Here is a 16,509-nt window from a genome sequence, read left to right as displayed (position 1 = left end):
TAGCCTGAACTTCCACTGAACACTAACATAAATATCAGTCCAGTGGAAACGATCACTCTACAAACACCAAACACTGACTGAAAAAACAATAAGTTTCTCTCACAGATATTAACGAGATAACACAAAAACAGCAAAGGGCAAAACCCCCTGGTAATATCAAACACCACAAAGTAACAGAACAATACGAAATAAACCAGTGGAAAGTCATTTTGCATTTAGTAATTAACTCTAAATGACTTGGCCGAGGGGGAGGGCCAGCAAGCTTTTAATATCCTCCAGGGTGACTTTATTTTTTACAACAGCAAAATTAAAACCACTTTACAGACTCGGTCATAGCCTGGGAGGTGGCGAGGAATGTTAACAGCTTTTCAGCCTAATTCACTGGGTATTTTCCCTCAGGAGGGAAGCAGCAAATTATAGGTTGATTAATTCTCCAGATCACAACCATTAACATGTTTTACTGCTTTTTAGGTGCAGGAGATGCTGACTTCCTTCCTTCCTTAGCAACGATGACACAGGGACGTCACTCTCAGGGACAAAAACACCTCCTTACAATGAGGGGAGAGGGGACGAATCTCAACATCTGATAGGAGTTTAAGGAATGAAGTCATGTTGTGCAGAAGGGAGACACAAAGAGAAACAGGCAAAAAACACACAAACATATTGTAAGTGAACACTCCCTGCATCGTGTAGTGTTTTGTGGAGAGTGGGCTCTAGAATCTGTGAAGGTTAGGACAATTAAGACCCTTGATTCGGATATGGAAAGGCCCCCTAAAAAAGGTCAAATGGGAGAAATGTCAAGAATAGAAATCCCTCTCTCAGGATGAGCAGACAGTCAGTAGGTGTGTTTTCTGGACAGCAGGCAGAAGTAGAGGTAGCAGAATTACAATGTGGAGACACAGAAGAACAACATATATTAGGCAAGTATCAAGTGTAGCAAGAGAGTTTCAGGCTATACGTAAAGTGTTAGGACTGAAAATTGTGGATATTGACATTGAGCCACCTCCAAACTTCCCTGTGTTTTCAAGCTCTACCATGCAAGAAAAGTCTACTTTGGATATACAGAAACATTTCCACCAACAATAGATTCATAGATCTGTGTTTATTTGAATTTACTTTGCCTCTCAATACTATCCAGAGCCCTGTATTCACTGTTCTAACCCTCATAAACTCAAATGTTCTCTTTATTCAGGCAATTAATAGCTATCCTTTCCCTGCCACCTACGTATTAAAAGCAGTACTTTGACAGGTGAGAAGCAGACATTAAAAGTGCACGCCGGCCCAACCACAAAGTGAAAACAATTGAACATGCTATATTTAACCTCTCTCCGCTATGTCTGGAATGAAAGTGTGCAGATTCAAGAAGGGAGAGGTAATAAGCTGGAGATGTAGGAGGCAAACGTCAAATATTCTCAGGCTTGCTTCAACTGTTTTGATTCAGGCCTTCTTTAATGAGGCAAGAGGACTAAGAAAATGTTCTCACTTATAGCAGTGCACTAAGGGAGTAACTTCACAGGGAAGGAGGGCCGCACACATGCACACAAAGACGTCTGGGAGGTGCCTGAAACTACAACACTCCTCTGCTGCTGGCTGCCGAGCAGCACCAGAGCAGCCAGGGGCCGAGGGTCGCCGTGCTCAAGAGAGTGTAGTCGGGTTGCTGGGGCGGAGGGTCAGTTCCCCGACAAAGATTTCTCTTCCGTACTGGGTTTTGAACCAGTAACTAATGATGCTATCAAATCCAAACTGCTCTAGAAGTTTCAATCCAGACCTTTTATGAATCTGGCATTTGACATTAGCCTTTTCCTAAATGTTTTCCTGGATTTTCTGCTGACACTGTACTTAAACTCTGTGAGTTATTGCCTGCTCACAATCACCTGCATTTCATTTTTTAACACCAATTCTAAAACCACTTTTTGAATGCCAATGTCAATGGAATTGGGCATATTTGTTTAGGCAGAAAAACACACATACTGTGCATTAAGCATAACAACACCTCATGCCAATTTGCCAGATTGCCACAATAGTAGCAGTCAATTGATACCTGATGGCAGCAGGGAGGATTCCTCACAAAGAAGCGCCTAAGTACATGAAGTATGTGTGTCATTGGTTACAACAAAGAACCAACAAATTTCATTTTATATGCAACCAGACAAAATGAAAATTGATTGTAAAACATTTTCTGATACTGCAGATTGTCTGACATGTTCTCACATGTTGAATTTTAAGGATTTTCTAACAATAAATCCCACTGAGTTACAGCTTGTAGTGGAGACGTTACACACACACACACATACACACACACACACACAGGGGACATCTGGCACATCTCGAGTCTATGGTGACCATAACAACGCCATCACCATGGAACCACAGACCTCCTCAGGAGCACTGCAACACACAGTCTCATGAAAAGCCGAGCATCTGACATCACTCACGTATTGTGTTTAGAAGCAGTTTGATCTAAATATGTGACATTCTGACAGATATCACAACAACTTATTAATGGAAGTATAATAACCGGAGAAGACAGTTTGACTTGGTTAGTTTTCCCACTGAGAATCAAAAATAATCAGATCAACCGAAACCGAACTATAGGACCAGACCTTTTCCCAGAAGTTAATACAGAGGAATTTCAATACCAGTCCCTGATCCATAAGCCCAGGGTTTCCCTTCATGCAAATACCATTACCATATATGGAGAGTGCTGAGCAGCTCTGGCTCAGGGTACAGGAAATGGCTGGGTTTGATTCAGTATCATAAGCGGCACTTTTCCCCTCATTTCTCCCTTCTGCGCCGTTCTCCTTTTCCACACCAGGATCTGACACGCAGTCCGCCATGTGCTAGAAGACTCTGCCCTCTGAGGCAAAATCTGGATAAAAGCCATGAGAACGAATTCCTCGCTTCTAAAAATAAGAAGCGGCTAAAGTCGTTAATCACTCTGCAGCAAAAGTCTGGAGAAATCGCACAGTTTCGACTGGAGCAAAGGACTGAGGACAAATATGTGCAAGCTGAGCACGTGAGGTGAAGGTGAATCGAATACTGGTCCAATCATACTGGTTGAGTTTCTGTACAGAACCACACTGAGCCTGCTGGTTGTCATCATGTGCTAGTTGGAGCCTCTGAAGCTAAATCTAGCTTCAAGAACACTACAGGGCAGACTAGCACCATAGGTCATGTACTTAGTGCGACTGTAAGCCACTATCAGTGGCTGTGACTTTGACTTTGGCCTGGAACAGAGGGACCCCATGTCTGATAAACCCTCATGTGTTAGATTAGCGTCGCCACCGTGTACCAGCTTCCTTGACCTGATTTCCAAAGACAATGCTGCCTTAAAATGTCATGCTCCTAAAATATGTTCCTATCATAGTCAGACCTTACACACACATCATTTGTCCAAAACACTCATGCCTGTATAGCAGTTTTTTACTGTTATTTCTTTTTGCAGCCAAATTAGACAGCATCTCAAGTTTGAGCTCTTTAAATCTCAGACTTCGTCTCCACTTTCCTTCAGAAGAGTTTAAGAGCAACTGGCGGCCAAAGAAAAGAGGATTCTCTTGTTTAGAGATGGCTTCGGACGCAGGGCACAGAATAATCCGACTGCTTGATGAAAAGGCTGCTGGTGAAAAAGCCAAGAACAAAGACCCGGGTAATCTAATTTGGTAAACATGTGTCACAAATCAAAGCACGAATTAAGGATCACTGCAGTCACGGCGAACAAGCCCAAACAGTTTCCAAAGGGACTCTCGGTGCTGCGAAATTCATTTTGTTTTTTGTTTTGTTTTGCTAAGCAGAGGATTTTGTTAATGCTCTCATTAATACCCACGTTTTTCACATGTTTATTGTAAGGTTTTGCAGAGTATAAAGCATTTTTATCACTGACAAGCCAATCTGTGGAGACAAAAGGGTCACCTCGCCATCAAAGTTAAAAACACCAGACTCTGAATCTGCCATCAGTTCCAACATGATTAACACGTCTTATTATGACAGAAACTAACACTTTTACAATAATGATAGTAATAAGTCTTTATTAAGAAGAGAAGACTGGGTCCATATTTCTGTTAAACACACGCTAAGTTGATTTTTCATTACACTTCTATTTACTATGTGATTATATCTCTGAATTGCAGAGTATAAAAATGATTGATTTGGCCTTCAGTTGTGACTGGTTTGTCACCTGATCATTTCTATTTCCATTAGGGACATCTGCCGTGATATGATAAGCTCGACGAGATCTGAGCCAGTTGAAAGATGACAACTGTAGAACATCACAGGTATTCCCTGATGAGTGTTGGCGAACAGTCAGGCTTCAGGCGCCAGACCAGGGGTTCTTTACATAAGAATACCACACGTTTTTTGATTTACGATTGATTGAATTTAATATGAAAATCAATGTACAGAGACTTCAAACTAGCTTGTGATAGTATGTTCACTGACTCAGTGTTATTTGACAAAGTTACATGATTGTGACACACTAATAGTGTCATAGCTGTGAGCTTATCCTCGCTTACAGGTTCAAACATTTCTGGGAAACTATGTCCTCGAACCTGAGAATAATGAACCTTTTAATGCAAGACAAACTGATTAGCAATATCATTTTCAAAATGTTCCTCTTCACTTTTTGTTTGTCTCCCTGCCTTTGCTTCTCCAACATTCCTAAAACTCTGTGAGTAATTGCAGTGATCTCTAATCATCAGATTTTTGAGCTTCCTTGAACGCACCAACGAGGAGTTCAAAACAAGCCCTGCTCGCGACTGTGTTATCACAACCATGTTGTATCTATTGCAATTGAAACCTACAAAACCACTGAACACCAATCAAACAGTAAACATGGCATATTTATGTCATGAGTCACTCTTCTTGTCTAGTACTACTACTGGACACTAATTCAACATCCCGAAGGGCTGTAATTGCTACCAAGACCATCCACTCCTGAACCGCGCCAAAAGAAGTCAGGAAATAGCTCCAACACACACTCACACCAGAAATGTGTGGGTTGATTTTGACTGATTTTCACACACACACAAACACACACACTCCTTGTTGGAATCCAAAACACATCTGGCTCGATCTAAACTAAATAGAGCTCGAGGAGGTATCACCCTCTAAACAGTGTTTCCACCTGGTCTCTGCTGCTTGGATTTGCACTTTGTCCAAGATCACTCACTGTGTGTAATCAGACCAGATGCAGATTAAAGTGCTGACTGAGATAGTTGCATTTCCAAGGGAGAGGGGTAACATAAACAATGACGAGTGTGTGTGTGTGTGTGTGTGTGGGGGGGGGGGGGGGGGTGTCAGTGGAGCAATGACCCACAGTGTAAAGACACTCTGATCCAGTCTCAACTTCTGAGGAATGGGATGCACATGAAAGTCACACTGAGACCTACACACACACACGCACACGCACACGCACACACACACGCACGCACACACGCACACACACACACACACACACACACACACACACACACACACACACACACACTAGCATCTTAGCATCTTCCTGTAGTGAAGTGATGCTGAAAACTCCAAATTAGGCTGGAGCTTGATTAAAGAGTAAATGCACTCTGAATTACACAGAGCAGAAAACTGTTGCTGCACAGCTCTCTCTGAACTGAAACTGTTGATAAATGATGAGGCCACACTAAAGATGGAAAATATATATATTTCTATACACTCATGAATTGTAATTGCATGTGTGTAGACTTTCATTTGGGCCACATCCCTCCACAATTGACATTTTTAGGTTGGATATTTGTGGCATGTAATTGTGTTAAAAATGGACAAAACAGCGCCGAAAGTGCACGACACACCCGCAAGATTCAACTTTGAATGTTACCCATCGAGGTTAAATCCAAGTCAAAGACAAATTGAAGCTTGATGACTAAAGCTGTTTGTACAAGCAAATCCATGTTTTGTCACATTTGGCCCGACACCATACAGAAGGCGGAGAGAGAAAACAACCTGTTGCTTCACCTGCCAACAGACTGAGGAGAGAAGTCTTCAAGATCTGTTCTGTATGTAATATATGTAGCCTGCAGCCTGAAATATAAAACTCTGAGGACCCACTGCCTCTCTTTTTAAACATATCACTGTAACACTTATTATTCTTGACAGCATCGCTGAATTTTTCTGTGTAATGCAGAATGAAAAATGTCCCCAGAAAAAAAAAATAATTGATATTTCATTGTATTGCAAATGACTGATAATTGCAGATTCAAGCAAATCTGTCCAAGGCCAACATCTGCTGTGACATTTGGTGTGGCCAAATGGTGACTCAACCAGCTTTCTTTTTTAAATGCTAAAACACCCTTTAAAAAGGGAAATTCCACCCAGTTTCAATATTGACATTATTCTACTAGCTAGCATTACTACTTCCTCCCTGAGAGCTCCTGTAGAATCTGAGCTTTAAATACGTCACTGGGATATAAAATCCAGCATTGCCCAGTTGATAATGCACCAGGCTCTAACTTTATGAAGATAAGACTTTATTAGATAAGATAAAACTTTATTAATCTCACAATGGAGAAATTTACTGAAGCCATATGGTGTGCTTTCTTAGACCAAAGCTTTTAGCATAACTAGAATATAAACTTCAATTTTAACTAAACATGTCACCTCATGGTTCCATAGCCAGTGAGCCACTGACTGTCTGAGAGGCCCCAGATTTGACAGCACAGATTCAGGTGTACATACTCAGACTGCTAACTTAAGGAATGAGTGGTAAAAATGTACACACATTGATTGGCTCACAAAAATATCAACATGCAAAGTTTTATAATGGATGGCATTCTCTTTCAACTGTAAAAAAGAAATTAAAAAATACAGCCATAATGCCAGAGGCCTCACCTGAGTCACTTCCAAATAAACAGCAGGTCAGTGAAGCAGCCGCTGCAGCGATCCAAGCCAAGACTCGCCAGACTTTGCTCTTGTCAAGCAAAACAGCTCTGACCTGGCAGTTATCGTCATAAACTGCAATCAATAACTTCCTATCACTGCAAAGGCTTATAGCCAACTCACTGAAAATGATGCCTCGTGAGTAATATTGAACAAGCTTATTTTTGCACATCTTTGCACTTGAGAACTGTGACAGCAGCCACTTGCATGTAATTGGGACAAAAGTATAAATAATGCAGACCAACAAGGCCCATTCTCTGTTTGCATGTCTAGATTTCTCATACTCTTATGGAACTGAGCCGCTTGAAGTCACATACAAGGAAATAATGAAAAGAAATATATTATTGTGGGATTTGGTAACATGAGCACTGACTGGTTGTGATGATATTCTAATACTGAGCCTGCAGGGCAGGGCTGAGCAGAGAAAGAGGACACAATGATCACGTGTAAACTGATCCTGGATGACTCCTAACACATCTCACACTGAACTACACAAAGCTTCAGCTTTACAGTGCAGCACTTTCCGTTATCTGAGTGTAGTAAAACCGTGGAAACTTGAGAGCTGCTCTTTTTAAACGTCTCAATTTGAACTGGTCTCTTAAACAGATGACAACAGCAACAAGGCTGCTAATAAAATATAATATCAAAGACCATATGGTTTTGGGTGGAATGCAGCTGAAATCCAAGACAAGAAACACGTCACAAAGAGTTGCGTTTTCTTTTTAAAGCAGCCTCAGTAGTGGTTGAATGTAAACAAACCATCTGCAGTGGAAACTCATTCATAGCCATGCCATGTGCCACAGCAGGATCTCAAGTTTCAATCAATGAAAGCCAAACCAGCGTCTTCCCAAGTAGCAACTGAATACACGCAAGTACATGTCAGGCACAAACTGTACGCTCTTTTAATCTGACACTGAAGAGGGAGGAGAAGCTTGACAGAGTGAATCATGTTTAACAACAAAGCAGTAGTTGGTTTGGTCAAATGCCACCAGACATGGAAGCGCTGTCTGTGTTTCCTGCAAAACATGAATTATTTGAATGCATCCATCACTTCATAGAAGGTAAAGGGAGAATCGAGGAATCATCAAATGCGAGTTTTGACGAAAAAAACTTTTTTAAAGTTGGTTGTTTGTGATTAACCAAAGATGGCTTTGATACTGTCTATAGCCCAGCTTGTGACTACACAGTCATGCCTCCAGCATCTTATAATGCACCACGGACAGAAGCCACAGCAGCAGCTCACTTTATCAAACAGCTGCTGGGAGAGAAGCAAATGGATAAAGTTTAAGTCTCCAAAAGAGTTTCCAGCTAATTCAGAGCGGTTGTATCCCAGAACAGAAGTCCTGCTTCTGTTTCTATGCAAATCTAATATCTCTATTAAAAACAGATAAACTAGAAACAGACCTCCTGGACTCAGAGGTACAGTAAATCTCACACCAAATTATAGGAATTCTCGTTCTGTGTGCAGAGCTGTTTGAGTCTTGACTACAGTGCTGAAGTTGTTCAAAGGTGCTTCACGTTACTGTGAAAAATGTCGCTCAGGGTCCGACAGGGTCAGCCCTGTGCTTTAACCTAAGAGGAGAATTCATCTTCCCAACACTACTGGGTTTCATTAAACAACACGTGTTCTCCTGAGAGTGTTTGGTTTGTTTAAAAGCTATAGGAGGCTCGAACAAAGAGACCAAACATGCAATGATAAGACAAGACCTGCACATTTAGAGCTGTGACGACAAGTGCGTTAGCGTTTCCTACAGCAGGTTCACTGGTGCCAGGGCGTGGTGCATGCATTTGATGAATAGGACATTTAATTACCTTATCAACCCCACCAAGGAACACAGTAATAATGCAGCTAAAAGAATGACTCAGCTGTTAAATTCACGCACTCACAGCAATAAAAATCACTGAGCTGCTTCCCAGTATGTGGTGAACGGAGCACCAGCTAGCACTGGTTGGTGCTGCGTACTGCAACTGCCCTAATTAAAGAGGAGTGCTAAAAGTGTTAAACAAAAATATGCAAAAGAACAGAGCGGTGAGCTTACAGATGTGTTCATTAGGAGTAACTAAAGAAAGTCAGCTGTCTACTTTGATATGAAATTACAGGTGGTGACTTAAAACAAAAAGTGCATCAGAGTTTGACGTCAGCTTGATTTGCTTCCTTTGCTTCATGTCAGTAATTTGTCTGTCTGTTATGAACAAAAACAAGCTTTCTGAGTGCACAAAAGGAAAAGCCAATCAGAGGGGTTCCTTGCTACAACGCAAATTTAACAAACATAAGTGAAAAGCCCATGTAGTAAGATCTTTTAGACAATCATATGTTCACAAAGTGGTAAACCTCGTTCCATCCTCGCTTGTGAACCACTGAGCCTTTCCAGGATGCTCTTTTATACCCAATCATGATACTATCACCTGTTGCCAATCAACCTGTTTACCTGTGGAATGATCCAAACAGGTGTTTTTGGAGCGTTCCACAACTTTCAGTCTTTTGTTGCTCCTGTCCCAACTTTTTTTAAACGTGTTGCTGCATCAAATTCAGAATAAGCAGATATTTACAAAAATCAATGAAGCTGATGGGGTCAAACATTGAATATATTGTCTTTTTACTGTTTTCAATGTCAAAAAGGAGCTGGTGATTGTCCCGTTGCATGACACATACTTGCCAGTTGGAATGCACGTGAGGATGAAATTTATGAGCCAAAGGGTCCGAGAACCAGACGGTTCAGTTTGCTTGTATTGATCGTATTTTGACCCTTGCTGCTGCAAACATCCACTTCACTCATGAATGTCTGGAATCAGCCAAAATGTCAAAAGCAGCCAAACTCAACGCTGATCCAAGTCAATATTTGTTTTGGCCTATTAGCAATGTAGTATTTGTAACTCTGCATGGAGAATAAAAGTGACTGCGTAAAAACATTATCTTTGATAACTTTGCTACTGACTAAAATGGAGTAGCCAGCCAGTTGCTAAATATGATAGTCTGAGGAAAAAGACCATGTCCCATCCATGAATCTTATTTCATGCTCTTAGGGTATCATGTTTAGCTGTAAATCTAGTGTTTGTGGATGAATATAACCTCAAGTTCAAGAGGATACGATACTGACACGCCACTCACTGCGTGATTCCACAGTTAGAAATGCACTGACTCAGCCCTGCCGTGGGACATGGGCCAAAAAGGACAACTAATTCAAACCATCTAATTTTGACTTTGTTTCCAGTCAGTTAGTTCATGTCTTTGTAGAGAAACGCAACAGCTGACAGTCCTTTTAAAAGCTTTGACTCAGTTCTCTCCATTGATCACTGTCTACCCTTCTGTGACTTTTTCCCACATGGTTTCTGGCAAAAATATGCACGTACAATTTGAGATTTTGTGGATCACTGTGAGATATTCATTTCAACACCTTACAACCGCCCTTGGATGAATAAAGGCCTCTTTTTTAACTGATTTTGAAAAGAATCAAAACCAAAGATGGCATCCCATTTTGACTCATGTCCCCATTACATAAACTCAACCATGAAATTAGCATCTTTTCTTTATGATATGACTGACATTTTATTTCCCTGTGCGAGTACAGAGTCTCTGTGAGAGAGTAAGCTTAAACCATGGCAACCTACAGGCCAAACCTGCTGCGACTGACAACGTAAAGACAAATGAGGTCTCCAGTGGACAGAGTAACAGGGCCGCCACTGACTCAGAGGCCGAACACTGGCTGGGATGTGACGATGGGAAGCTATCAGAGAAGATAACCGGCGCACAGCTGCAAGAGTGTGACCTTGTTCCCTGTCCACGATGAGGGAAGTCACACATGCAAATAGGCGGCTATAACAGGACACTGCTTGGCTGATGATCTAAGAATAAGGAAGGACGTTGCATCGAGCAGTGTGTACAGAATCATGTTGACATAGATAAGAGCATTTATAACAAAGTTAATGGATACTTTACTTTATCACCTGGTGAAAAGAAAAGAGAAGCGGCCTGTTCGGGCACTGAGTTTGAAAGAATACAGCTAATAACAGCTGAGCACAATATTTGGAATAATGACGTTTAGCACAAACACTAAGACGGCAAACATAATTCATTAGCTCTTATCAAACATTTCCATCCGCTGGAAGGCAGGCTTCACTCCTACCGCTATGATGTTTGCCTGCTCGACCGCGAGTAAACACAAGCCCTACAGACACAGGTGTGTTCTTAATGGAACCACACATTTCAATTTCAAATTCTGACATGGTGAATTGAGCTAATGCTAAAGCTAATGGGAATATGATGGGTAATGGAGTCATTAAAATTTTGACCTGGTTATGGCAGAAGAATGAAAGTGAGGCTATTACAATTGATCCTGAAGCGGATACAAAAGTATGCAGCAAATTTAATGGCAAGCCATCCAATAGTTGTTGAGACATTTTACTCAAACCACAGATGTCAGCATAACGGTGGCCCTAGAGGAAAACTCAGGGGATCATGACAGTCAGTATCACCATGAATATCTGCACCAAACTTCATGGCAATCCGACAGTTCTTGAGATATTTCAGTTTGGATCAAAGTGGTGGAACAACTGACCAGAACGTCCAAAATGTGATTTCTGTCGTCACATCAGCTGATCACATTTACACATCTACACCGCGCGAGAAGAACAAGCCCAGTGACTCTCTGAGAAAATGCATCACACAGCACTCTGTTCAGTTGATCTGTCAATGACCTCTGATCATCTGAAGTAGATGCATCCTCTCCTCATCATCAACAGTGAAAACATGGTGGGTGAGCCTGCAGAGCTGCAGCAGAGTGACGATAGAGTGAAGGGTGCTGCTAGGCTTCCCTGGTGGGTGGTCATTTTATAAACAGGGCTGAGACACACATACGGAGCCAAACTGTGCAGCCACATAGTAGTCTTGGCCACAGGCGGGGGAGCACACACCGCTCAGGGGGCACAGTCAACAACCTGAGTGACAAGGAGAGAAAACCACTGTGTGTTCCTCACCTCACAACTCACAGGGTTCAGAATATCACGTTTCACAATCACAGGACACTAGAGGCCCAAACGCCACCACCGGCCAACTCACTGATGAGACATGACCATAAAAATATGCTTTTGTTGTAAGTGACAACACCTACTGAGCTGACAGTTGCTGTACATCAATAAACAAATGAAGGAATGACTGCAACAACAACGAACATGCCAGCAATCCAGACATTATGTGTACAGAGGGGTCTTAATAAGAATAAAAAAAAAAACTGCTCCATGCCTGAGTTTTAAGAAAAACGAGATATTTTGGCCAATTAAGAGCACGAGGTAAGTGATGGGGTAACTTACAGCGACTGTGGAGTCCATCGCTACAGAATAAGACTATGAAGAATTTGTCACTGGATTAACATTTTTCAACAAAATCTAAACATTTTAGCACAACTGCTCACAATAAATTTGAAGACTGAATGATAAAACTAATGGACATGTTGCATTTCCATTGAAAACGAAAAAACTACACTTGCAAAAAGAAGTAAAACCAGATCTGACTGAAGTGCAGACTCACACATACAAAGTGAAAAAAGCTCTCAAACTCGATGGTAGTTGGCAGCTTGAATTTACAGCATGCCATTCATATGTGTCTCTTATCCAGAATGATTTACAGCGAGCGCAACAGCAGAACAAGTCAACACTCATGAAGTCCATCGGCACAAACAGCAAAGCAGTGAAAACAGAGTTGCAGCTTTGTAACAAAGACGTATGGAACTGATCAAGAGGAGTGTGTGAGTGTGCTGAACCACAGCGACAAGCCTAACGAGTTCGCCAGGTCCACAGAATGGGTGTTCGTCCTGTTTTCAGAGAGAGGGCTGGAATTCCTGAGCAAATCTCTACAGCAGTGATGGGTTCGAAAATGGAGCGCCAGCTTTGAAATGAAGGGGAGAGGGGGGTTACTCAGTACGCACCTCCCTGTAGGAGAAACTAATGCAAACCATCTGCTGTCATACCGACTTGCTATTCAGCATCTGGCAGAGAAGGAACCAGTGAGCGATGCTGCTGTCTGCTACTCCAGTTAGGATGACAATCAGACCATTTTCTCTCTTTTCTACTCTGGACATGAGCAGATACGTAAAGACAAAAGCTACAATAGGTTTTTATTCATTTTCAGCAGACTTCCCTCCTTGTCTTTTAAGTTTAGAGGTTTTATCCCTCAACAACATCACATTCAGAACTCTGTCATCACTGGAGAGTATTTTCTGCTGTTATTTAAGTTACTTCCCAAAAACAAAACAGCTCCGGTTCATTCTAAAAATAAGGCAACTATAGGAGACAAGTACACAAAAATACTGCAGTAAAAATTGCAGCTATAACCAAGTACGTGCAAGTGATCAAGTGTAAAAAGTTCCTGTATGCTGACTGCATATTACGTAACCTTTGTCCTTTGGGTTTGTCTGTGGGCAACCCGACCTACAGGTTCAATACACACTGGAGATGGCACAGTGCTAACAGGTTTCAGTCCTACCTGTTTTAAATGGACATTGTGCGCATGTGAACAAAGCAACAGGTTTGATGATGCCATAATGCCTGAAACATCCCGCACACACGTGGGATTATTCAAGAGGTTTGTAACTTTTAACTTTTAAGGATGTTCGCTTATTCTGTTCATTCAAAGGCTCTTTCTTTATATTCTTGAAGGCAAATTTAAACACAAAACAGACGGATATTATGCTTCCTTGAGACAAACACCTTTTGTTTAAAGTGATGTCTCCGATAACAAGGAAGCAGCCACAATGTCACCTACTAAAATGCATTACAGCTGTATTACTATGTCCGACAGCCGAAGTGGGAATTCTATCACAGAAGACTGTGACTTGAGGAGTTGTTGCCAAAACACATCGTCAAGGCCACTCAACCTCCTCCATAACCTAGCTCTAGGCGTGTCTGCTGCAGGGATGCCATTTAGTAACCAGGAAAACCTGTAATGCATGCACACACACACACACACACACACAGAGCAAGCTGCACACATACAGAACACACACTCCACCTGACACTGGCTGCCTCTTCATCCAGGACTAACCGGTTTCAGAGAATGGGCTGTACATACATACCTAATGTTTTTCAGTGACATTACATCTCTCTGGGTGTCACTCAGACAAGTCCAAATCAACAGGTCTGGGTCAGTACTTTCTAATTACTTTCACTTCAGCCCATAAAACATCTACGACTGTCAGAGGGGACTGCCAGGGAGACAGAGGTAGACCCTGGTGACCTTTAGTGATTGTGTGATAGAGGATAAACATGGGCATAACGCCAAAAAATGTACATTAAAAGTGAAAGAAATAACAACAAGTTTTTAAATGACACCTAAATTAATATGTTTTTATTAGGTTGCGTATTCGTTTTTATATATACTTATATATATATAATTTGTTTTGGTTGAAGAAAGTGTGAAAAGATAAAAGTAACAGAGCTCTCAAAAAAACATGTTAAATTCGTGGACCATTAGATGGAATAGTGTTGACCATTGATAATACTTGTGGGATTTTTGTTTGTTTGTTTGTTTTACAACCACAAGACCATAAAGGCGGCACTGCTGTGATGTGTTGACGGTCTGTGGGTTAAATAAAAGGATTGTTTGGGATGTTTTCAATAAATACTGTGAAAATATCTGAGCCAGTTTAAGTATCACTCACCATCCTCTGACTTCAACAGGCGCAGACTTTCCTCTCGTTTTCGCCTCGATCCAGTGAAGTTCGCACTGTTTCCAAAAACTCTAGCTGTTAAAACCTAAAGCCAAGAGGACAAAATCCCAAAAGTTCACACAAGATATTCCTGATAAACTCCTGAGAGCACGGATGCGGCTCCTCAGCGGTGTCCTCGGTCCATTGTTGCAGAGTCCGACACTGACAGCAGCGGAGCGGCGTTCACACACCAGAGCTGGATGGTAGTTTACGGAGGGAGCAGTGCCCTCAAAAAGCTGCTCCAAAACATATAACAGGAAACAGAGCCAGCAGGTCCAATCAAAGGGCTCTGAACGAGGCATACGCTTAAATATTCATTAGGTACTGGAGGGAATAAACTGCGCATGCGCAGCTTTGGGACTTCCGAACAGCAGGCTCCAATTTGTGCTGTTTTAAACATGAACTCTCTTTTCACTGTCTGTGTTGTCCGCTAGATCCTGAAGTACATTAATGTAGGCTACAGTGTAAAATCTCAATTAAAACTATTTTCCTTAATAGTTTTTGCTGCTATACAGGTTTTTCTTTCTTACCTGTGCAAAGCAACCATCCATTAGACTTTATCAAAATGTATTTCTCGGCCTGTGCTTTCAAATGTAACTCATCCACGCCAAATTAAGTCTTTTAGCACCTGTCGAGTTACGTAGTCGCTTGTGAAAGAACAATATTTTGCTTTATACATGCTGCATGTGGAATAATTATTTGAGCTTCACACACAGACGGGGGATCCCAGTGACTCAGTGTCTCAGTATCACTGGTACATGTCCAGTTCATGTCACTTTGATTTATAACAGTGTTTATCTTCGATGAGACTTCAGATGATCTATTAATTCCCTAATTCTGTACAGCAACTCAGTCCTGCTCCCTCCTTGCGCAAGTAAAACTGCAGCTCAAAGGCCTTGAGAAGGTCTGTTTTGAAGTGCATGGGTGGCACTGGTATGCACTGCTCACAACCAGTCTTCAGCCAGACTGAGGCTCGCCTTGAAATGATGCTGGGCCACTCTCTGGGTGTAACCTGTCTAACAGGCTGCCACTGCATGCAGGAGACACATAATGTGTGTGTGGTTGTGGGCGTGCTGTTGTCATATTTTAGATGTACTTTTACATCTCAGATGAATATCAAAAAACAATATGAACAGCTCGCCACAAAATGGTGAGGGCTCACTTGTATGAAATGTAACTGCCCAGGATTTATGATCTGAACAGGAAGAAAAACAGTGATTACGCTTGTATTTTCAGAAGGCAACAGATGTTGTAAGTAACACCAGCAAAGATATTGCAGCTATTGTACTCTATGAATAATAGATAAATAAAGTATAATTCATAGAGCTTTGGGGATGCCGGTGGTGCAGTGTTTTGTCACCACCCAGTGGACATTGTGAGACAAGGCAGACATTACAAAATACTGTCCTGACTATAAAAGTAATCTGAAGAAATGTTTCTGACATTGATTTTTGAGTTGTTCCTTTCAAATGGAGTTGGCAGACAACTCCTGCAATAGATTTTGAAATTCAAAAAAATGGTCTTGAGTGTGGCTGAATGAAGGTTAGCCTGTTGTCCCCATAACCATGCATCCTCTCATTCTGTTCTCCATCTGTCCACCAAGCACGCTCCTCTGTCCATCACCTGTTTCTGCCTGCACACCTAATTACCTCATCAAGGCCCAGCATAAATGCCAACCACTGTCTCCGCTGCAAGATCATCTGACTGCCTTCGAGCTTCTGACTGTAAGCCTGCCTTGAAACCTTAATAGAGACTGTTTTCTCCCCGGTCTGCCATAGTGTCCTGGCATAGTCTCTTTTAGGTCAACTTTCTGAGTGTGTTACCTCACTGTGATGCTAAACACAACACATACAGGAAAATTAATATGCAGTAAAGTTGTTATCTGTGTTATATGTAAATAGACAATAGATTTTTT

The 16,509-nt window shown here is 41.7% G+C and overlaps 1 protein-coding gene across 2 annotated transcripts in view; it reads right to left on the bottom strand.

Moving 5' to 3' along the window:
* The window catches only part of myo1ea (myosin IEa), a 52,187-nt gene extending 37,385 nt beyond the window's left edge, over window positions 1-14,802 (bottom strand). For both annotated transcript variants that reach the window (XM_041965660.1, XM_041965579.1), the window contains exon 1: window positions 14,547-14,802. In XM_041965660.1, coding sequence (XP_041821594.1) covers window positions 14,547-14,549 — 3 coding nt within the window. In that variant the 5' untranslated portion in view covers window positions 14,550-14,802. The remainder of the gene's footprint in view (window positions 1-14,546) is intronic.
* Window positions 14,803-16,509: the final 1,707 nt, after the last annotated feature.

Source organism: Chelmon rostratus, chromosome 1 (assembly GCF_017976325.1).
Source record: "Chelmon rostratus isolate fCheRos1 chromosome 1, fCheRos1.pri, whole genome shotgun sequence".
Classification (NCBI taxonomy): Eukaryota; Metazoa; Chordata; class Actinopteri; order Chaetodontiformes; family Chaetodontidae; genus Chelmon; species Chelmon rostratus.
This window is presented reverse-complemented; position numbering and strand designations above follow the sequence as displayed.